We start from the raw sequence: 23,612 nt of genomic DNA, 5'->3' as shown, positions 1-23,612 counted from the left end.
AAAGGGGGGAGGGAAAGAAGAACCAGAAGGAAAGAAAAGAAAGGAGAAAGAGAGAGGGGAGGAGAGAAGGGAAAGAGAAGAGAACGGGAGAGAGGGGAGGAGAGGAGGGGGAGGGAAGGAGAGGGAAGGGAAGAGGAGAAAAGAAAAGAGAGAGGGAGAGAACGGGGAGAGAACGGGAGAGAACGGGGAAGGAGGAGGGAAAAGAGCGGGGGAGGGGGGAGGGGGGAGAAGAAGGGGGGAAGGGAGGGAAGAGAAAGAAGAAAAAAGAGAGAGAGGAAGAAAAGGAAGAAAGGAGGAGAAAAGGAAAAGAAGAGAAGAGAAGAAGAGAAACGGGGGAGGGAGGAAAGAGAAAGAAGAAAGGGGAGGGGGGGAAAAAAAAGGAAAAGAAGGAAAAAGAAAAAGGAGCAAAAGAAAAAGAAGGAAAAGAAGAAGAGGGAAGGGAGGAGGGAGAAGAAAGAGAGGAAAAAAGGAGGAGAAAAAAGGAAGAAAAGAAGGAAGAAAGAGAGAAAGAAAAAAAGGAGAGGAGGAGGGGAGGAGAAGGGGGGGGAAAGAAGGGAGGAAGGGGAAGGAAAAGGAAGGAAGAAAAAGAAAAAAAAAAGAGGAGGAAAAAGGAAGAGGGGGAAGAAGAGAAAGAAGAAAAGAAGGAAAGGGAAAAGAAAGGGGGAGGAAAAGAGAAAAGGAGGGGGGGGGAAGGGGGGGAGAGAGAAGAGAAGGAGGAAGGGAAAAGGAGGGAGAGGAGGGGAGAGGGGAGGAAAAAAGAGAGAAAGAAGAGAGGGGAAAGGGAGGGAAAAAGGGAGAGAAAAAGAGGGGGAAGAGAGGAAAAAGAAAAAGGGAGGAAGGGGAGGAAGGGAGGAAGGGAGGGGAGAGGAGAGGAGAGGGAGGGGAAGGGGAAGGGAAGGGGAGGGGAGGGGAAGGAAGAAGGGAGGGGAGGAGAAGGAGGGAGAAGGGGAAAAAAAGGAGGAGAAGAAGGAGGAGGAGAAGAAAAAAAAGAAGAAGAAAGAGAAAAAAGAGAAAAAGAGAAAAAAAAAGAGAAAAAAGAAAAAAAAAGAGAAAAAGAAAAGGGAGAGGAGAAGGGAAAGGGAAAGAAAAAGAGGAAGGAAAGAGAAGGAAGGAAAAAAAGAAAAGAAGGAGGACGCCAAAGGAGGGGGGTGAAACAAGGGCGCACGGAGCACGGAGGGGGAAAAACGGAGGGGGGGAGAAGCGGGGGAAGGAAGAGAGAGAAGGGGGAAAAGAGAAAAGGAGAAGGGCGGGGGAGAGACCAGAGAGGAGAAAGCGGGGGGGGGGAAAGGGAGGAGAGGGAGGAAGAAAAGGGAAGGGAGGAAAGCGGGAGAGGGGGAGGAAGGGGAAGGGAGAAGAAGAAGGAGAGAAGGAAAAGGGAGAAGAGGAAGAAGGAAAGAAAGAGAGGAAAGAGGGAAAAGAAGGAGAAGAGAGGGAGGAAGAAAGGGAGAAGAAGAGAAGGGGGGAGGGGGGGGGAAAAAAAGAAAAAGAAAAGAAAGGAAAAGGGAGGGAAAAGGAAAAGAGAGAAAGAAAAGGGGGGGAAAAGGAAGAGGAGAAGGAGAGAAGAGAAAAAAAGAGGAGGAAGAAAGGAAGGAGGGAAGAAGAGAAAGAAGAAAAAAGAAGAAAAAGGAAGAAGAAAAGGGGGAGGAAAGAGAAGGGAAAAGAAAAGAGAAAAGAGAGGGGGAGGAGAACGGGGAGAGAGAAGAGAAGGAGGGAGAAAGGAAGGGGGAAGGAAGGAAGGGGGAAGAAGGGAAAAGGAGAAGAAAAAGGAAGAAAAAAAGAGGAAAGAGGAGAGAAAGAAGGGAGAGGAAAAAAGGGGGGGGAGGGAGAGGAAAAGGGGGGAAAAAGGAGGAGAAAAAAGGAAGAAAAGAAGGAAGAAAGAGAAAAAAAGCAAAAGAAGAGAAGAAGACAGAGGGGAGGGGAAAGGAAGAAAGAGAGAAAAAGAGAGAGAGAAGGAAAAGGGGGGAAAAGAAAGGAAAAGGGGGGGAGGGGGGGGAGAAGGGGAAAGAAAAAAAAGAGAGGGAGAGAGAGAAGAAGGGGAAGGAAAAGAGGGGAAGAGAGAAGAGAGAGGGGGAGAGAGAGAGGGAGGGAAAAGAAAAGGGGAGGGAGAGGAAAGAGAAGAAAAAAGGAGGAGAAAAAAGGAGGAAAAGAAGGAAGAAAAAAGAAAAAAAGAAAGAGGGAGAGAAAAAGGGAAAAGAGGGAGGAGGGGGAGGGAGGGAAAGAAGGAAGAAGAAAAGGAAAGGAAAGAAAAGGGAGGAGGAGAGAAGAGAAAGGAGAAAAGGAAGAGAAAAAAGGAAGAAGAAAGGAAGAAAGAGAGGAAGGAAGAAGGCGGAAAAGAGGGAAAAGAAGGAAAAGAGAAAAAGGAAAAGAAGAGAAGAGGGGAAAGGGGAGAAGGGAGGGAAGAGAAAAGGGAGGAGGGAGAGGAAAGAAAAGAAAAAAGGAGGAGAAACGGGAAGAAAGAGGAGAGAAAGGAAGAAAGGGGAAAGGAGGAGAGGAGAGGAAGGAAGGAAAAGAAGGGAGGAAGGGGAGAAGGAGGAAGGAGGGAGAGGAGAGGGAGGAGGGGGAGGGAGGGAGGGAGGGAAGAGGGAAGAGGGAGGGGGGAAGGAGGGAAGGAAGAAAAAAGGGAGGGAGAAAAAAGAGGGGGGAGAGGGAAAGGGGGAAAGAGGAGGAGAAAAAAGGAAGAAAAAGGGCGAAGAAAGGGGAGGAGAGAAAGGGAGAAAGAGAGAGAGGGGGGGAAAGGGGAAAAGAAGGAAGGAAAAAAGAAGAAAAAAGAGGAGAGGAGGGGAAGGGAGAAAAAGAGAGGAGGGGAGGGGAGGGGAAGAGAGGAAAAGAGAAAAAGAGGAAAGAAAAAAGAAAAAAGAGAGGGAGAGAAGGAGAGAAGAAGAAAGGAAGAAAAGGAAGAAAAGGAAGAAAAAGAAGAAAAGGCAGAAAAGGCAGAAAAGAAGAAAGAGGAGAGAAAGGGAGGGGAGGAGAAAGGGAGGGGGAGAAGAAGGGGAGGAAAGGGAGGAAGGGGGGGAAGGGAGGGAAAAAAGGAAAGAAAAGGAGGAGAAGAGGGGAGAGGAGGAGGAAAGGAAAGGAAAGGAAAGAAAAGAGGAAAGAAAAAGAGGAGGAAAAGAAAAAGAAAAAGAGGAGGAAAGAAAAAAAAAGGGAGAGGGGAAAAGAAGAGAAGAGGGAAAAAGGGAGGGAGGGAGAGAAAAGGGGAAATTGGAAGAAAAAAGAAGAAGAAGAGAAATAGAGAGAAAAATGGGGGATAATATTAAAAAATAAGTGATAAATATAAGATTAAAATTTAAATAAAAATATATAAATTAAATAATAAATAATAAAATATTAATTTATATTATAATTTATATTATTTTATTAATTATTTTATATTTTTTTTTAATTTTTAAAATATTAAAAAAAGTTTTTTTTATTTAATAAACTTAAGGATTGTGTCGCCCCTGGGGTAGCTCCGTATTAATATATATTAATTGATATAACTTCCCAAATTCGGTCCAAATCACGTAAAGAGGCGATGAGGGGGGGAAGGGGCAGGGGAAAGAGAACAGAGGGGGAAGAAAGAGGGCAGGAAGAGGGCGGAAGGAGAGAAGAAGAAAGAAAAGAAAGAAAAGAAAGAAAAAAAGAAAAGAAAGAAAAGAAAGAAAAGAAAGAAAAGAAAGAAAAGAAAGAAAAGAAAGAAAAGAAAGAAAAGAAAGAAAAGAAAGAAAAGAAAGAAAAGAAAGAAAAGAAAAAAAGAAAGAAAAGAAAGAAAAGAAAGAAAAGAAAGAAAAGAAAGAAAAGAAAGAAAAGAAAGAAAAGAAAGAAAAGAAAGAAAAGAAAAGAGACGGAAGAGAAGGAAGAAAAGGGGAGGAGGGGGGGAGGGGGAGGGAGGGGGAGGGAGGGGGAGGGAGGGGGAGGGAGGGGAGGGAGGGGGAGGGAGGGGGAGAGGGGGAGGGGGGAAGAGAGAAGAGAAAGAAAAGGAAGAAAGGAGGGAAAAGGAAAAGAAGAGAAGAAGAGAAAGGGGAGGAGGGAGACGGGTGATGAATAGGGACGGAAAGGTAGGAATATGTGAGGAGGAGGGAAAAAAAAAAGAATAATTTAAGTATTAAGAAACGGTTGTTTATTAAATAATATAAATTTATACAAAAATTTATAATTTTATATTTTATATATATTTTTTATTATTATATTTTGTTTCATTTATATTTATATTTTTATTAATATTTTTAAAAAAATAATATTTAAAAATTATAAAAATTTCATTTGATTACAATACAAATAGGGTATATGCATAGGGTTGGGTACAGTTTTAAATAGCCGTGTATGGTGGCTTGTAGTGGCTTGTGGTGGCTTGTAGTGGCTTTCATCACGTGCAAAGTGGATGTGCTGTTTCTTTAGTCGATCTGTACTGTGTCTTTAGAGTTACTGTGATTACTAGCAGTAATCGGCGTAGGGGCACACGCAACTAAAACCACGTGTGCGAATAGACTTCATTTTTCACAATATTTAATTTCTGATATGTGACAGTTTGACGTCGATGAATTGACCGTTTTGTGGATCATCATGGGTCTCCTGCGCGTAAGTGCATTATACGCGGGATTTTCCATCCATGGTTACCTACCTGTTGGACATGGTCAGGGGTAGGCGACTCCGCAGATGACGGTTTTTACTCTTTTCAATGTTCTTTTTCAGCCTCCTACTGCAGCCCCAACATACCCCCAAACCCCCGAAATGGGGCCCCACGGTTACGACTTTATGCGTTATGACGTATGTTCTAAGCTTAAGTCTCGTGCTGCGCTACGTCGCAATAGCCTTATTGAGCTTAGTTTGGGTAGAAACGCAAGAGATGCAGAAAATGTAATATTTCCCAATGCGCTTACTACGTAGTACTTACAAAGGGGTTTGGAATTATTTTGTCGAACTCGACATAGAAATGCAGTAATGTGGTTTCTCCGAATGTTTCCGGCTTGATGCGGAGGAACCCCAAAGTTCTTTGCATGTGTAAGTTTGTGGAGAGATCTTGGGGTGTTGGAATGCAGACGGCTACCTAACTTTTCCGTGCCTATGGGGAGATTTAGGAGCCTATGAAGGTCCAGAAGTGGAAATAATTAAGCGGGTATCATTCTCGGCAAACGGGAACAACTTTCTTTTTTTTAGCGAGTTTAGAATAACGGTCGTCTTATGACATATATCTCGGCGTTACGAGGCGCATTAGTATGAGGCAAGCCTTAATCAGTTAAGCTTATTGGCTAAGGGACGACTGTGGCAATAACGCCGCTCATAAAGCCGTTAATGACCTGAACTTTGAACTTGATTAAATGCGGCAAGATCGAGTCACCTGATTCCGCACATTCGGGCTTTTGAGGAATTCTTGCGTGGGATGACGCCGAAGTTTAATCCCTGTCTCTCCAGACTCTGGGCCCCAGTCCAGCTGTTACACCCCAGCTACTACCCCCACAGCCGTTACGCGAACCTTATTTAATTGGACAATTCAACTTTACAGTCAGACAGTCAGTCTGTCTCGAAAAGTAATGGCGCAGTCTTGGCATTTAACCCTTCTTAAAAAATCACCAATTATATAAGTAAAATAAATAGTAATAAAATTATAATATATATCGTTTTATTTGCAAAAGGCCATTATACCTTTTTATTATTTTAGTTTTTTTATTAGGATAATAATGCGCTAAAAATATAACTTTAAATATATATTTTTAATAACGTTTTAATATACCATATTAATATACTTATAATTCCACCATTTCTATAGAAATAAAATTATAAAAAATACTTATAATAATAATAAAAGCCAAAAAGTCAATAGGTATTTTTTTTCTATTTTTTGTTGTCTTTTTTTGTGCTTTTTTTTACATATATTATATGGTGTTGTTTTTGGAAGGAAATGCCAAGACTGCGCCATTACTTTTCGAGACAGGCTGACAGTGTACAAAAACTTGATGAAGCACAAGATCATGTATGATAGTAAAACCCCTGTTGGATTATCCATTACCGGCCTGGCATATTACCTATTATGTCACTCGAAACTGTACAAATCACCTATGCGGCTTAGCCAAATATGGGGATACAATACTAGACATATGTACTTCAAGGTACTTTGCAAGTCCATTGTACATAATTGTATATAAAGAACATCTGCCCACTCGTACTTCATTGTTCCGCTTTCCGCTTTGACATTACCTCTAAACCACCTACTTTTCAAACCTCTCCTCGTCTGTCTCCAGAGTACGAATTAAGGAGCAGACATAATTCTGTAGTTGCTCATAACAGGATGGCAGTATCACGAATAAAAGAGCCCTACTTTGGGCTGAAGGGTAAATGGCTGACCTTCTGGATCACTGTAAGTTAATACCACCTATTTCCTAATAGAAGAAATGGGGCTGATAATCGTAGCTCGCTTGCGCTACAGACATGACCCTTTTTGGGTATGATCAAGGTGTTTTCAGTAAGTAGCCATCGTACGAATGCTACATAAGCATATCGGTATTAACGCCTTGGCTTTAGGTGGTGTTGTTATTTCGAAAGATTATCTGGACGTCCACAACCTAAATGGCCCGGAGAATACAAGCATTCTATCAATCATTACCTCAATTTATACTATCGGTTGCTTCTTGGGTGCTATCACCGCATTTTATATCGGAGAGACGATAGGCCGAAAGAAAACTGTGCTTGTCGGTACAGCAATCATGAGTGTCGGTGCTATTCTCCAGACGAGCTCTTTCAGCGTTCCGCACATGATAGTCGGTCGTATCGTTACAGGGTATGCACCACTTGGACTTCATACGAATTAGTCATTAAACTGACCTATGGAATAGTATCGGCAACGGAATCAACACCGCTACTGCCCCTGTTTGGCAAACAGAAACCTCCAAGGTGGACAACAGAGGAATGCTTGTCATGCTCGAGATGGGCTTGAACATCTTCGGGTTTTCCTTGAGTAATTGGATTAACTATGGAATGTCATTCGTTGGAGGTTCCGTCGGATGGCGGTTCCCCCTGTCCCTCCAGCTCGTTTTCTGCATCGTTCTCTTCTCTACTGTCCCATGGCTACCAGAGTCGCCCAGTGAGTGTTTTGTCTACATAAAAGCTTCTTAATACGTACGGTTTACTAACTCTGGCTACAGATGGCTGTTTGCACATGGTCAGGAGGACGAAGCGATCAAGATCTTGGCGGATTTGGAAGATAAACCGATTGATGATCCCTACATCGTCGCCGAGCGCGAAGAAATCGTCTTTAGTATCGAGTACGAGCGCCAAAACGCGATTAACTGGGGTGATCTGCTTCGAGGTCGTACTGAATCCGGAACTAAAACAGTTCGCCGACTGATCCTTGGCTCTGGTACTCAAGCTATGCAACAATTTGGTGGCATTAATGGTATGTACAAGAGCACATCTTATTCTCAATCCGTAGCTTATTCTATACAAATGCTAACTATGAGGTAGTGAGTAACCTAACTCGATTTTCAATGTCAATTCCCTCCGCTTCAGCATAAATTCAGAAAGAATGCACACTATAATATACCCCTTACACCAACTATTTTTGTAGGAAAGTTTTAGAATACTAACATAAACCAGATCATGTCCTACTACCTTCCTACCGTGTTGATCGAGTCAGTCAAGCTAGACGAGAGCATGGCCCGTCTTATTGCTGCTTGTGCATCGGTCGCTTACCTCTTCGCGTCTTTGGTGGCAGCGCCTCTTGTGGAAAGAGTTGGTCGCCGTATCATGATGATGGTTTCCACTGCAATCCAACTGGTCTGCTTCTTGCTTGTTACCGTCCTACTCCACTTCGCAGAGAAGCCTGGCTACCTTCACCAGATTGAAGTATCTAAGGCTTCCGTCGTATGGTTCTTCATCTACTACATGGGTTTTGGTTTAGGAATGTTGGGTATCCCGTGGCTGTACCCAACCGAAATCAACTCGTAAGTCCAAGATTCCATCTCGGAAATAACAACAACTTGCGAGATCTTCAAAATTAGGAACAATTGCTGACTGTTTATAGTCTTCCTATGCGAACCAAGGGAGCTGCTGTTGCTACCATGACGAACTGGATCACAAACTTCATCGTCGTCGAAGTGACACCCATCGGTATCCAAAAGCTAGGCTGGAAGTTCTACATCATCTGGACAGTGACAAACGCGCTATTCTTGCCCATCATATGGCTCTTCTACCCCGAGACGGCCAACCGTACTCTAGAGGACTTAGATGCTTACTACCGCGACAACCCACCCTTGGTCCTCCACAAAGACCGCGACTCTACCTCTGTCCGCCGACCCGAGAGGTTCGCCGAGGCGCAAGGCCGGGATATCGAAGAAGCTACCAAGCACCTGGAGAGGCACACCTCTGTTGTCCACGACGAAGGGGGTTTGAGCAGTTAAGCACCCGTTTGTTTTACGCATCCTCGGTCGCGGGGTATCATTGAGTACACGGGGTTCCTTATGAGGTATATCGGTGCGTCTTGTTCGTATGGGGTTCACTATGCAATGGTGTTTTGGGAATTTATAGCTGTATACCATAGGGTATACCATAGGGATACGTGCGCATGACTTGAGTTTCTGGGCTAGATATGATACCATTTCCGTCCATAGCAATTAAAATGGACTTTATAAAATAAACGATATACTTGTTATTTTACTGTGTTAGTGTCGAGTAGGAATTTTTAGTGATTGTATTTCGATGATGAAATTATCAACGTTTGTAGGGAGTATTTGATATGAGACGTGAAGATTCTATTGAATTATAACAAGGTTGTCAGGGTATAAGTGATACTAGTATGATACTTGTATGAATTAGGCATAGATCCACATAGAATAGATATATAAGGGGCGCTGCGCGCCCCTCGAAAAATAGTAGAAGGTCAAGCGTTAATAGATTTATACTATTACACGGCTATTATATAGCAGCTTCGCTGCTGCTTCTATCGTTTATTTTACGTATGACAGCCATCAAGGGGTATCTCTGACACTAGACATCCTAGATTACCTACCTAGACCAAACGTTCCTGCTGCTTAGATCTTGAAGATGTGAATTTACAATCAACGATACTCGAATGAGATTAAGGGAATATATGCTGTCTAGATTCATGTTCCGACCTACGCACCCTCTTGTCCCACTCCGAAATCCGTAATCATATTTTCCAAGTCGTGGCTTCCTGCATCTCTTGCAATATCCAAGGCTGTCTTTCCATCATTGCCCTTGATTGAAGTGTCTGCCCCTGCTTTTAATAGCTGTCCTAATACATGTGGATGTCGCATAACCGTTGCTAGTATCAATGGTGATTTGTTATCCTTGGCGACTGCATTGACATTGGCTCCTCGAGAAATCAATTCTCGTACCACGGAACTGTGTCCCTCTAAGGCCGCTATAGCTAGGGGGGTCAAGTCGTCTACGTTCCTAGTATCCAACTCAGCCTTACTATCTAAGAGCTCCTTTGCGCTCTCTAGTTGACCAAAGAATGCAGCCCAGTGCAAAGGGGATTGCAAAGAAGGCCTTTCACCTTTCATAGCTGCTCCGCCATTAATCAGCGATCTGATCGCTGAAGAACTGCCCTTGTGGACGCTATGCTGAGCCATGTACCTCGTATAACTTGCTTTATCGAATTCGCCTTGTATATTTTTCAAGAAGTACGCCGGCGCCCCGATGGCAGCGAGATCTAAGGGTGACATTCCATTTGAACCTCTTATGTTTACCTGGGCGCCTTCTTCGAGCAGCATATTAATGATGCCTGCATTCCTATAAATAGCTGCAAGGTGAAGTGTCTGCCAGCCATTCAAATTGTAGTTCCATGCAACACACGCCGGACCACTGCGCTTTATCATTGCTTTGACGATATCTTCCTGTTCCTTGATGATGGCAAACACAAGAGGGGTGAGGCCCCACCAACTGCGCTTGAGAATGTCCGCCCCAAGTTCTATTAGTCTTCTAGTAGTCCATATGTCCTTTTTCAATTGCCCAATGTAACGGAGCCCAACCTTGATTCGGGTGTCTTGCTTGGGCGACGTGAAAGTTCGCAAGGCTAACAAATCGGGCGCAATAATTCATAGCATTTGCACTCATGTATCGGGTCCGATCAGATGCAGTGTAGTTCTTGTCATCGATATCAATATCCGCTCCTTTCTTCACCAGATATGTGACGACTTCTGTGCATCCATGACGCGCCGCTGAGGCTAAAGGTGTCAAGCTGTAATCATTTTTCGCGTCTATAGCAACTCCCACATCGAGGAGGATCTGGACGATCTTCCAGTCATTGGTTTTGACTCCTTCATGCAAAGGATGCGGAGTATCCCAGTCGAATTTGAAATCGCGACGCGTTGCTTATGTTTCTCAAAGGACGAGACGGAGGAGGTTAACAGAGATTCTAATTGTGAAGGATGGTCCACGCGATCAGATCCTCTCCCATTTAGACCTGTCTCGATAGAAAGCTGAAGTACCGGTCCTATACTGTCAAGTCCATACTTCGTTTTACCTAGCTCCTCATCAGTTGGGCAACACGCGAGACAGTGTCTCCACCAATATTTGGCCGCATATAACAAAAGCGGAAATGGCTTGTAACGTGCATAGTCTTCGTGATCGCTCAAATTTGATTGATTGCCCGACTTAATATTCGAACGGAAGTCTAGGCCCAAGTTGTGCCCCGCCAACTTATTGACTTCCAGGTCAAAAACTTGAGCACTAACACGTTCATAGTAATGAATATAGGATAAGGACGAACTTAAGATAAATCGATGGGCATCGAGCTTGTCTAGGTGAAATTCAGGCGGTAAGGTATGTGGTCCTTCCAGGTATTCTTGAACGGTAAAATGAGAAAAGGAAACTCTGCCATCGTTATCTTCAAGAATCTCAGAATCGTCGTCGACGTTGGAAACCATAACCAAGCCGGCCAAAATAGATCGAATGTTGCGGATGTTGGGAAATCTCTCACGCGGATCGAATGAAATAGATTCACACTCCGCGTCTTGCTCGTTCCGAAATACGGCAAGTTCAGCGACCTCACTGAAAAGGAGTGGCCGCTTGGAATAGGCAAGCCACTTGATGATGGATATTACTGGCTGGTGGTGACGACGGTGGATCCTAGTCAGCATGACCTTATATGTCTCTTCAAGCCCCTCAGGCAGTTCTTCAAGGGCCTTATTTACTTCGACCGGTCGTCCGCATGACTGGAGGTTGATAATTTGGAGTGCAACCCAACGAAAGACACCACCGGCTTTCTCAATAAGCTTTTGTGTCACTCGAGCTTTCAAATCGTCTGTCCACCAATTATAGGTCCGCGAACTTAGCTCAAGGTCGAGGTAGCTCTTGATGTCTCGGTTAACTTTTTCAGATTCCATCATGATCCTGGTTTCATGCTGCATTTCCCGTTCGATCATATCTAGCCACCTACTAGTTATCATTGTACAATTGTTGCCATGCGGATACTTCCGAAATTCGTCCAGGTAGTTTAGAACCGATGCGCAGTTGTCTGGGCAAGAACACTCATCTAATGCATCAACCACGATGTAAGTTTGGGGTGACTCCTTAAGTAGCTCCCAGAATGTCTCCTCGACGCGTTCTATTGGAAGGTCCTCAGGTCGTTGATAGTTGCTATACAGACGCTGGAAGGCGACCGGAATGTGCCAGAATCCCCCTTTATCCTTATTCTCATGGATGAGAGATTGCACCAGCTGAGCTAGTAGAGCTTTTTAAACTTCTCGACGCTTTGATTTTCTCTATCCGCGAAAGAGAAATAATAGTATAGTACGGTAACCTCAGAGTCTTTCTGAAGAAGATCAACTGCAGATGTACTTAGAATCGTCTTTCCGGCCCCAGCTGTAGATTAAAGTTAGCAGGATATTAAAGATGATATATCAACTAATGCAGGTGACTGACGTTTACCTACGAGCCATAAAGCCGAGTTTTTCTTGTTCATCCAGGACCTCAGAGGCCCTTCAATAAACCATCTGCTTTCCACTTTTCTACGGTTTCGGGCGTTACAAAAGAGTTGGGATGTATACATAGGACGTAGCCACTCGAGATATCGACCTTTTTCTTCTTGGGAGAGTAAACCTATATCACGTATAAGGATAATAATTTCATTTGATTGAATGTACTACGTACGGTTCATGGGTGCCCTGCTCGATACAAACATTTTCACCGAGTCTTTGACCAGACGCTCGTTTAGATAGAGCTCTGCTGCTGCTTCGATAACGTCTAGACGCTCAGACTCGCCAAGTTTAATGTCTGACATGCCTTGGGTAACGTTGAATCGAAAATACCTGCTGCCTACGCCAAGATGCTCATGGTGCTCAAGGAATCTTTTATGCGTTTTCTCTGTCTCGGTAGAAATATGTTGCAGGGTTTCCACCAACTGGACAGCATTATCCCCAAAGTTCTTTAGGTCTAGCAGACCAGTACCAATGCTGACTATGCATTGTACGCGCGCATTTGTAATAGCGTCAGGCCAGATCGACTTAGCCTCATCAAAAACTTCATAAATGGGATTGTTGCAGCCGAAGGCTCCGTCAACAAATGTCTGATTTCCGATTCTGATTGTGTCGAAGAAAGTTGCCGCAGCCGAGGTCGCTCGAGCAGCTTGCCAGATGGCACATCCGGCAAGCGCTTGAGCGTCCACAGCATCGGGTGTTTGGTACGACTTGATGAGAACAGGAGCGAGGAGGTTCTTAATAAAGGTGCAAACGAACCTGGGCTCCATGATTAGCATTATGTGATGATTTCAGAGTTTATCTATAACCACCCACACTTTACAAGAAGTCGTAGGGTCGTCAAGCATTTCCACCTCAGAGTCGCCAAACACTTCTTGAATTACATCGCGTATCGACCTCTCAAGTGCATCTGACCGAAATTTTCCCCGAATCTCCCACTTGTCCTTGTATCTTTGAAAGAATTGGAACCAGTGTCTCTTGCGCTGGAAGATGGCTGATGATAAAGTCATGTATTTATCAATGCAGGTCTGAACGTCCATTCGAAGGCGGCCAAGCATGATAGCGATTATTCTAGTCTTTTAGAATTTATTTGCATGAAATTGTCGGATTGGGATACCTACCCTCCAGTGCTTGTGCCTCCTATTAAGTCAAAATACTCACAAGGTTTCGGAGGGTTGGCTGGGTTCACCTGTCTCATCAAATGCTTGATAATAATCAAACTAGCCAGGCCCCGGACACCTCCTCCATCTATAAGAGTTAGTTACTTTCTAATGGAATGGCGGAAGAGTTGACGATTCACCTATGGAAAGGAGCTTGAGTGGAGGTAGGGTATCGTTCATTTCTGTATGTATTTAGATCTTAAGTTAATAGATTATTGAGTTTTCGTAACACTATGAGCAAGTTGTAAGAAGAAGGGAAAGAGGGAGAAGGGAGAGAGGAAGGGGAAAACATAGCGAGAGGGGGGGAGGGGGAGGCAAGAGGCATAGACGGCTTTGAAAGTTGTCATGAATAGGCAGGCTGTAGACTAGTTGGATTTTCGCAATCCATAACCTCAACGTAATTGAGTCAAAATGATCGGTGGGTTACATTGTGGCTGTAGTTCAGCTTTACTACCGATATTACATGCATAATATTCATCAAATAAAATCCTCTTATTCCATTGGAACGTGATGTTTGATTTCATAGTGCATATGGCTAAGAAAGTAAATTCCAAATTTCATAAATTACCCATGTAACATCTCAAGCTGAAAAAAAAGTTTAAACAAAAAAGCTGCGCAATAATTCAATTATTACGCCTTTTATGATAAACTTAGATGTTGAAGAGTCCCCTTCTTACACCAAGCTTCTCTGGGCTCCTACATCCGTGGGGAGTTGTCAGAAATACCCCTTAATGGCTGTCATACGTAGAGTAAATGTTAGAAGCAGCAGTTTCGCTGCTATGTAGTAGCCGTGTAGTAGTATGAATCTCTTAACACTTAACCTTCTACTCTTTTCGACGGCGCTACGCGCCTTTTATATATCTATTTCGTGTGGATCTATATCTATTTCATACTAGTACCACCTATACCCTAACATGAGTTGTAGTGGTATTCTAACTGTTGATGTTGGAGCCATAAGGTTATGGGGTTTTATTATACTGTAGTAAAAGTATTACGGAACCCTTGAATTATATGAGCTACGTTGAGTAGGATACTGCCTTGAGTAAATACCTATTCATTATGCGTAGATAAAAAGCGCGTAGTATACTTAGAGGGAAAGGTGCGGTTTGTGTATAACGGGGGCGGCTTAAGGATTTTCTGTATAATGTGATTGCTTGAAACAAGGGAGAGAATGAATTTATTCGGGTTTTATTAGTTGAATTCTTACTCAAGCTATGCACCGAAGATAGACGCCTACCTGAATATAGATTTAACCAAGTATTTCTTGCTCTCAGCTCTGTATCTAGAAACTGAATCATCACTTTCAAACAGGAAAGGTTCAGCCTTGACAATAACAATGTCTGTCTAGAGCAAAGAAGCCATGTTATTCTATAACAAAAGCAACATGGTGGCTCGACTCTCTAGAATCTAAAATCAAGATACAGAAATATACTAAGGTAAATGAGCCACAAAACTACTTTAAATTTTCGCCTGAGAGGGATAGCCTGCAGTGACTTGGTAAGCAAGGGATAATAAACACGACAACTGCACCAACAAAGACGTAACAAATAATACTTAGTATTGGGAAGCACCCATAGCGTAATTTATTTTACCTGATCGGATTATTTATAGCATGTAGAATGTTATGACAATGTATAAGCGGTACACGTAGACCTAGTTGAAATCGCGCCTTTAGAGCCTTCTCGCTTTATTGTCCAACCTGTCCTCATGTAGAGGCCCCTAGGAGTGTGTAGCCTACATGTTATATAGCCTTCGAGTAAACCCCTCCCTTCGAACCGGATAACAACTTCTAAATTTTCAAAGTGTTAGAATTCTAATCTGTGCCTAGTTCATAATTACCTAACTAACTAAGCTACTGGATTGCAATCTTCTCTCATACCATGGGGTTACACACAAAACTACCGGAGGCGGTTGACGAAGTCGATGTCATCATTGCCGGAGGTATGAATCATTCGTCAAAGCCCCTAGGCCCGTAGAAATATACTAACAGATACGTCCCAAATTAGGCGGAACATCTGGCTGCGTCGTTGCCTTAGCCTTGCGGACGCGCATCCTGGGCTATCTATCTTGCTGATTGAAGGCGGTTCAAACAATGAGATGCCTACTATTGAATATGCTGCATTTTTCATGTCACATCTCGCACCCGATAGCAAGACGAACCTTTTCTATATGACAAAGTAGTCTTCGGAGGTGGCGGAAAGAGCTCTCATTATGCCGGCTGGTGGTGTGCTCGGGGGAGGCTCGTTTACTGATATGATGATGTATAGTCGAGCCCAGCGATCCGACTGGGGTTCGTGGGAAACGCTAGGATGGTCAGCAGATGACATACTGCCATATCTGAAAAAGGTAACTGTTCTTATTGAATAATGTTGATAATCCTTACTTAACACCCATTTCACAACTCGAAACATACCATGGCAAAGATGAAAAGGGTGTCCACGGCAATGACGGCCCAATTCATATATCTCGTGGCACATATTTCGGCCAAGATTGCAGATGAGTGTATTGCAGCTGCAAGTAAACTAGGCTGGCCTGGGGTCGAGGATCTATCAGACTTCTACTCTGTCAATGCCTTGTGGAGAGCTAAACACTTTATCTCGCCTGACGGCAAGCGCAGGGATGCAGCATCATGCTATATTCAACCCCGTATTCGCGACGAGAAACACCCAAACTTGCATATACTTGTTGAATCGTAGGTTATACGTATCCCGTTGGACGAGAAGAAGGCTGTGGGAGTCGAGTTTAGGCATAACCCGCTCTTTCACCCCGATGATACTGATCAAGTCTCCCGTAGTGTCAAGACAAATTAGTAATTGCGTCTTGTGGGGCCTGTGGCATGCCGTCTCTCTTAGAGAGATCGGGTATAGGCGAGAAGAATGTCTTAGAATGTGCTGGTGTTCCGGTTGTAGTCGACCTTCCTGGTGTTGGAAATGGGTACGAAGATCACCACTTGGCACTCGCTCGGGACGTGCAAGATGCTTCCACAAGTTGAGAAGGGCGTAGTTGACTCTAGCCTAAGCGTGTATGGGGTCCAGGGCCTTAAGATTGCAGATCTTAGTATTGCACCTCGTAATGTGGCAGCGAACACTAACGATACAGCTTTGGCTGTTGGAGAAAGGGCAGCTGATATATTATTAAGGAGTTGGCTCTGAACTCTGCTTAGTTTTGAAAAATTTCAGACAGGCTCTTAGTTACTAGATACTAACAGTTGCGAAAGAAAACATGTACTCTCTTTAATAATATGTTAGCAAAGATACTATAGGCCGTGAGATATATGGAGTAGGGTATCATATATGCAAGTGATGAGCTGAGTCTATCTGATAAAATACATCTTCCTTCGTATCCTAAAATTCCCTTCGTAGGCTATTTACTTCGTTTTACTCTATTGCAAGTTAGCCTCAATTTAATCCATACTAACCTAGCTATCCTAAGCTCGAGTATTATGGAAGATAACATACCTTGTGAGAGTTCCAGCTAGCAAACCGTCTCCGGACGACGAGAAGCAGTGTACCTTCGACAATAACAGCAATGACGAGAACAACTAGTAACGACTTTCCGTACGGGTGGATCCATCCGACATTCCCGTTTAAGGCACTGGTGCCAAATAGGGAGAAATCCCAGGCCCCATGGATGAGGGTAGGAAGACCTATAATCTGTGCTAGACTCGAGGTCTTCCCGCGAAAGTCCCGCCCGGCGGTGCCCAGGCCGATAAGTAGGCCGCCCATCAGATGCATGGGCGAACCAATAACTACACGCTCAACAATGGCTAGCAAAAGATGAGCAACACCCTTATTCTCCTGCACGGCTGCATAGATGAACCCGATGTTCTCGAAGGTACTGAAGCCTAGAGCGGCAGCGGCTGCCAACGTAATATAATTATGCTCATGTGTAATGCGCCCCCTGCGTCGGGCGTATGCTAAACCAGAATACTTGAGAAGCTCTTCCGGAATACTAGCACCAAGGTACGCAAACAAGAACATAAAAGTCCAATACTGCCAACTACTAGCAATCTGTCTCCTCCAAGCTAACGCCTCGGCATCTAGACTAGCGACTTGACTCTCACTCCTTGCGAACTCAGCGAGAAGGGCAGGCGCTGAGGACGGGAACAGCGCATAGCTGAATAAGTAAAATAAAAGGGACTGAACAACAACGACAGCGAAGACTCCAACAGTGCCGACAAGCACATACGTCCAAACGAAGGTCTCGATATCCGTCCTCTGGTCTGCGGGACGCGCACGGTCATACCGTAGCAGAAAGAACGTCGGAGTTAGGACGAACAGGGAAAGCAGTACTGTTAGGGGCGACGCGATACCGAGAGCGAGAAAGATGGCCGGTAGGATGACCCAGAGTAGGATTTTCGTGGAGCGAGAAAACTGATGTTTACTCGGCACCTCGACAACTTGAGGTTTTGCCTCCATCGTCAATGGCACACTCCAGGTGAAGTTCCCTAAGAAATATCGCGATGACTAGGACGATATCTCGGGTGGGGCTGTTCAGGGGTTTTCTAATTGCTTCTGCTATCCGTGAATGTAGGCGGTTGGTTGAGAAATTGTATTGATGAGAATTCACGAATATTAAATCTAACCGCCGGAATTGAGCTGGTATTTATTCACAAATTGAAAAGACGTGTTGTCGTTGCGAAGCATTACCATCTAAAGATGCCAAGACGATCAAATTGTGATCGTGACTCAACGGACTGGTCATAGCGATGAGTTCGCTTAGAACCGAGTGTGCATATACGCCGTATTCAACCACGCGATTCGTTCATCTCTCCGCTAATAAGAGGCACATCGTGATCTTCAAAACGAAAGAATCGTCGTTTAGAATTAACGGGTCATCTCATAAGAATTATGGATTAGTATAAGTCGGGGATTATAATCTGTGTTTCAATTAATTGAAAACTAGAAATGACGTAGCTCGTCTTATAATACGGGATGTGAAGTTATTAATAAGGAGTAAAAATAGGTAAAAATAAATATTCCATTAATTGTAAAAAGATAAAAATGGAATTAATTGACATTTGTTAGAAGCGACGCCTGCAGGATTCGAACCTGCGCTCCCGAAGGAAATGCCTTCCGGTATATCGTGAATATAGCAGGGCATCGCGTTAACCACTCCGCCAAAGCGCCTCGCTATTTTGTTCGGTGAACATTTGCACTAACAAATACCATTATTATTGTTAGTTCAATGTCCCGCAATTATAAAAGTGGGCACTACCCGAAATAGACCTTATATGGGTTATTCTAATAGTTACGGATAGTCGAATATGGTTACAGTTGCTGATCTCTACATGTGAAAGGTATGGATACAAATCCAAAGGTACCTGTTGGGCTATTTGAACATTAATTTGAATAAGACTACCTTATAAATTGGGAGCCCCTCCACAAGCGAAATGTGAGTTACATCATTATTCAAGATTGATTTATGAGGTTTAGTACCCAGTGAACTCTCGTGAACGATTATGGACAATATTCATTTCATCAATGACCGCGTATCCAGCGTGGTGGATGTGCGACTCCTCATAATTCCACTCGCTATTATTCTGTGGGTTGGTTATGCTGCTATATTTCGAACTGAGACTATCGGCAAAGTGGAAGAAGAACCAGCGCAACTCAAAGATCCTATCCCTTTTATATTCAACACTTTCCAAAATTTAACCAATATGGGAGCTTTTCTAGATAGGGCCATGTGAGATTCTTCGTCCCAAGCTGCTCAAATTTGCCACTTTAAACTAATTCTATTATAGTCCCTTGTTACGAGAGAGGAGAGTTATTAGGTTCAACTTGGCCTTCAGACCTGTCTATTGGATAACAGGACCCAATCTTGTCCAGAAGCTATTTGTCACAAATTCATCATTGAATTCAAATATAGTCCCTCTCATTCTTATAGATAAGTTATGGGGGGTTCCTAAAGAGGAGTCTAAGAGATTTGCAGACGACAAAACTGGTCGTTTGACGTCTCCCATACCAGGCACAATGTCCAGCCCAGATCAAAAGCGTCTATGGCATACGGAACATCAGATCTACGATAAATATCTCACCCAGCCTCCCTACAGCAATAAACTAGGCCAGCATTTTTTTGACGTGCTAGCGAAGCGGCTTGACGAATTCCCTACCACCGAGTGGACTACTATCAACCTTTTCAACTTTATAAGATATACTATACCTGAGTGTGCCGTTAACACCATGTTTGGACCTCGAATGCTTGAACTTAACCCAGGCCTTGTTGATGCTCTCTGGGACGTAGATGCCAACCTTGGGAAGTTAGTCTGGGGTTTACCTAGCTTTATTACCCCTCGGCCGTATAAGATGCGAGATAAACTGCGTGCCATGATGGCGAAGTACCTTAACGCTGCATGGGCTAATTTTGACTGGAATGGGCCTGATGCAGATTCAGACTGGGACGTTCACTTCGGTGCACGAGTTTCTCGGGAGATAGCAATATGGATGAAAGAAAACGACCTCTCGATCGAAACTGCCTCCGGCCACACCATGGCGAGGTTGTTTGGGTAAGTCCACACCCTACACTAGAGTAGCGCTATGTATATCGTGCTAATAATGTACAGAATCAATGGAAACAGTGTCCCGTCGGTGACGTGGGCCATAATGGAATCTCTGCAGAGACCTGGGCTTCTACAAGATTTACAAGTCGAAGCTCAAAAAGCCATTACGGTTGACGCAAATACCGGAGAACGCCACATTAATACGCAAAAGCTTCTCGCATCACCATTATTCCAGGCCATCTTCCAAGAGACCTTACGCATGCACACATCATTTATGCTAACACGAGAGGCTCGGGAACCTATTTCCATTGGTGGCTATCGTATAGAAAAGGGGTCGCTAATACAGGCTCCCACGGACGTAGCTCACTATGAAGAGGCTGGGCTATCAACGGCCACCCAGCGTCAGAGTTCTGGCCGGGGAGGCATATTCGGCTAGTGGAAGGGAAAGATGAATCCGGAAACCCTACCATGCAGCCAGAATTCTTCGCAAAGGCTCGTCCTAGTTCATTCTTTCCATTCGGTGAGTTCCCCCGCGGTCAAATTTACAAGTATAATCTATTACTACCACAAGAGTGTATTGGCTAACACGGTTGAATCACTAGGAGGAGGTAATGTGGTCTGCCCTGGGCGGCACTTTGCGAGGCAACAAATCATCATGGGCCTGGCTATCATAGTGTCTAAATTCGATATAGAATTCATCGAGTGGACAACTTTGGACGGCAAGAAGTCTGACCGGCCACCAAGAAACAGTAAAGACTTCGCCGGCACGGTATCAACGCCCCCGGACCGGGATATGAAGATTCGGTGGAAGAGGCGTTGGTAGGATGATTAAGCTTATCGAGCAATCTTAGATTTGAGTACATACTTGCAAGCCTCGGTATATAATCCATCTTCGTTCTAGCCTACTATTCAGTAGATGAATTGCTAATACCTACTTCATTATCCATACGTCTGATCGAGCCGGTCTACATACATCCACATCCAATCATGAGACCAGGAGTTGCACTCAATCTGACGAGATAATTGATTTGTATAACCAAACAAGTAATATCATTCGATATATACAAGATTCTATCCTACCTTCCCACGCTTCTGATGCATTGAGTTACATCACATAGTGGCAATGAAGCGGGCTGGTGGCCTGGAATGTCGAAGCATCCGGATGAATGCTAGAAAGAGGCGCATTGCAGGCGCATTGCAGGAGCTTGTAGGATGTAGTAGTACTTATTAATTGGGTAGCATTCGGTACAATATCCAGGCTCTCAGAACTAAACTAGTCATCCTTTAAATAGAAAGAGTCCTAAAGTGGCGGGACGTTAAGATCAGAATTATAGCCCGCCACCTCAACCGTAATGGAACGGTTTCTTTAACGGTTTTATTCCTGGGCATTCTATTGGACAACTCGTTGTGATGGAGGGTATGATGAACTAAGCGTCAGCATGGCTCCAGATGCAGTGCTACCTTTTCCCGACCTAGAGGGTCTTGGAGGGGTCGTCCTTTTGTCTGATGTGGGATCTCACATGTCTGGGCTCGTCGCCTTCCCGTCTCTGGGGTAGAATCAATAGTCCCAAGCAGACCTTAATGTATTCCTGATATGGTAAGTTATTTCATATCAAGATATGGGCGTTGTAGTCGAAGGAGTTCTGCATCGCCGTTGTGTTAGAGATTCCTAATCATTACGGCGCATTATATGTCAGAGACATTCTCGCGATACCCCTCCGTAAAAAAGGTACGATCCTATAAGGCAGGTCTGGTGCACCTATGAGATCACTGAGGTGGCTTACATTTCTCCCCCAAATCCCAAATCATACCCCCCCAAGTTTCATCCAGAGTTGAACTCGATTTCCTCTACTCTAATTTGACTGCTGTGCTACCGTCCATCGTCGCAAGATATGGCTGCATCTGTGCCTCTAGACGAACTGATCCCCTTTCCCACGGAGGTCAACGACACCCATAAGGTATACAGAATCGCAGCGGCCTGTATAGCTCTCTGCATTGTTACTACCGGGTTCGTCGTAGCACGCTTGACACTTCGAGCCCGATCCAAAAACCTGGGACCGGATGATTATGCCATCATACCGGCAACTGTAAGTTAACGACACTCCGTTACAGACGATCGCTTCTCATTTCGGATAGATATTGTACATCGGCTGGTCGAGTCTAGCAGCCTATATAAACCTCAATGCGGGAGTCGATAAACCTCTATGGGAAATCACCATAGCGGAGTATTCTCTATGGTATAAGGGAATCGTAGCGACGGCATGGCTATACCCTATAATGTCAGGCACGATCCGAGTGTCTATCACCCTGTTCTACCTGCGCATATTTGGACACGGTAACAATGTCACGATCAGGCGGATTCTATATGCGTTTTTAGCCTTGCAGGGTGTCTACGTCGTGGTCTTCTCTATTACACCTATTTGGGCTTGCCAACCACTCTACTGGGCATGGGACCCTCTACAGCATCCTCTACACTGCAACGATTTATACTATACGTACTCGACGATCGGCCTCTACAGCGTTAGCTTAGCGTACGACGTCGTCTTGCTCCTATTCCCAATATACCCGGTTTTGAAGCTCAATATGGGCTGGCGAAGACGTATTGGTATCCTGGTTATCTTCATGTTGGGTGCAGCGTGAGTAGTTCCCCTCCAGAGTATTCGAGCAGAAACTTATATAAAATTCAGGGCCAGCATTGCTGCTGCATTGAAGTTAGCTCTGTTTGTGGACGGCATTCGAAGATTTGTGGTTACGGATCCCGTCTGTTAGTATTATCAAGACTTTTTTCATCTTGATCCTGTTTATCTAACAGAAGTTCTTAGTTTTCCAATACCTCGCCTCCCGCTTTATTGCCGGGTCGTTCGCTGGTTACGGCGAGACATTCTGGATTCCATCTCAAGTTGAGCCTACTGTCGCCCTCATTGGAGCATCGCTGCCAGCACTCGGCCATTCTATGAAGTTAGTTGCAGGACGTGTCACGAAAGTGTGGTCTAGTTTAACTTCGACTTCGAAGACTACGACGTATGACTCTCAATCAAACCCACCGACGTTTGGCCACAAGCAGACACCTAGTAAAGGAGGATTTCAGCCCCTGAACGAATCGCAGATCGAGCTACGGGATACAGGAAGGTCCAAAGTCGATAGCCGCGCGCAATCTACCGATAATAGGAGTTATTATTGATTTTTGCGAATTTAGGCATCACGTCATACGGCCCTGGAAGTTGTCGTATCATGTAAATCTAGCGGCTCGTCAACCGATCCTCTGTATTATAACGCGGCGTTTCCCGCCGATATAGATGATAAGTCTTGGGCCTAAAAACAATTGGAAGGTGTATATAGGAGTTGAAAAGTTATAAAAAAAGACAATGTAACTATACAATTTAACGAAGTTATCTACGAGAGAGAAATGACTATTGCCAAACGTATCCGCTCAATCAATAATAGCACAGAATACGAGTCTTCGTTGAATAATCTTGAAATTCTGTTCACCCTCAAGACCGGTTTTAGACTACCTCTCATACAATTACGATGAGCAAGGAATTGAAAACAGGTTAATGTGTCCAAACAGTCTCAGGTCTGCTGACAGTCAAGGACAAAAGGACATCTTAATGTATTATTGCCTACCTACCTAGGTTAGGTAGGAATATATCGAATAGCGCGCCAATCAAGTTAGATGATACAGTGCGAAATTAATATTGATACGATAATGTTACATTGAGATTGGGTATATCTACAAGATGGGTAGATCCTCCAACTTACGTGCATATGAGCTGGGGAGTTAGGACGGAGGCTAGTACTTATCCATAACAATTAGAAGTCCCTTGCCTACGGCACAGTGCTTTAATAATCAAGGTCATCATTACAAAATATAACATAATGAGGTATTTAGTCCGTGTTATCCGAAGGGGTGGAATAGTAGGCTGCATTGCATGTAGAGGGTGACAATAATCCGACTCGTCGCCTACACTACCTAAATAGACAGGTAGCAAAACGCGTGGCCTAGCTCCCCGCTCCGGAGAATTGCGGCAGGAAATAAGC

The 23,612-nt window shown here is 44.2% G+C and overlaps 5 protein-coding genes across 5 annotated transcripts; 3 read left to right on the top strand and 2 right to left on the bottom strand.

Annotated features, from left to right (window-relative positions):
* Positions 1 to 6,680: 6,680 nt before the first annotated feature.
* Positions 6,681 to 8,372, top strand: GL218_08765 (Sugar transporter STL1; the record flags this gene model as incomplete). Its single annotated transcript, XM_033585573.1, has 5 exons — positions 6,681 to 6,754; positions 6,810 to 7,049; positions 7,119 to 7,369; positions 7,610 to 7,916; positions 7,997 to 8,372. 5 exons carry the CDS (start codon positions 6,681 to 6,683, stop codon positions 8,370 to 8,372), a joined length of 1,248 nt encoding a protein of 415 aa, XP_033440231.1.
* Positions 8,373 to 12,079: 3,707 nt separating this feature from the next.
* GL218_08764 (Calcium-independent phospholipase A2-gamma) lies at positions 12,080 to 12,691 on the bottom strand (the record flags this gene model as incomplete). The annotated part of the gene is made up of 1 exon (XM_033585572.1): positions 12,080 to 12,691. One exon carries the CDS (start codon positions 12,689 to 12,691, stop codon positions 12,080 to 12,082), a length of 612 nt encoding a protein of 203 aa, XP_033440232.1.
* A 3,821-nt stretch (positions 12,692 to 16,512) lies between these two features.
* On the bottom strand, positions 16,513 to 17,490 carry GL218_08763 (uncharacterized protein; the record flags this gene model as incomplete). The annotated part of the gene is made up of 1 exon (XM_033585571.1): positions 16,513 to 17,490. One exon carries the CDS (start codon positions 17,488 to 17,490, stop codon positions 16,513 to 16,515), a length of 978 nt encoding a protein of 325 aa, XP_033440229.1.
* A 1,557-nt stretch (positions 17,491 to 19,047) lies between these two features.
* On the top strand, positions 19,048 to 20,010 carry GL218_08762 (Cytochrome P450; the record flags this gene model as incomplete). Its single annotated transcript, XM_033585570.1, has 2 exons — positions 19,048 to 19,580; positions 19,638 to 20,010. 2 exons carry the CDS (start codon positions 19,048 to 19,050, stop codon positions 20,008 to 20,010), a joined length of 906 nt encoding a protein of 301 aa, XP_033440230.1.
* Positions 20,011 to 21,466: 1,456 nt separating this feature from the next.
* On the top strand, positions 21,467 to 22,755 carry GL218_08761 (uncharacterized protein; the record flags this gene model as incomplete). The annotated part of the gene is made up of 4 exons (XM_033585569.1): positions 21,467 to 21,661; positions 21,711 to 22,210; positions 22,262 to 22,338; positions 22,397 to 22,755. 4 exons carry the CDS (start codon positions 21,467 to 21,469, stop codon positions 22,753 to 22,755), a joined length of 1,131 nt encoding a protein of 376 aa, XP_033440228.1.
* Between the last annotated feature and the right edge of the window lie 857 nt (positions 22,756 to 23,612).

Source organism: Daldinia childiae, assembly GCF_008694065.1.
Source record: "Daldinia childiae strain JS-1345 chromosome Unknown Scaffold14, whole genome shotgun sequence".
NCBI classification, from domain to species: Eukaryota; Fungi; Ascomycota; class Sordariomycetes; order Xylariales; family Hypoxylaceae; genus Daldinia; species Daldinia childiae.
This window is presented reverse-complemented; position numbering and strand designations above follow the sequence as displayed.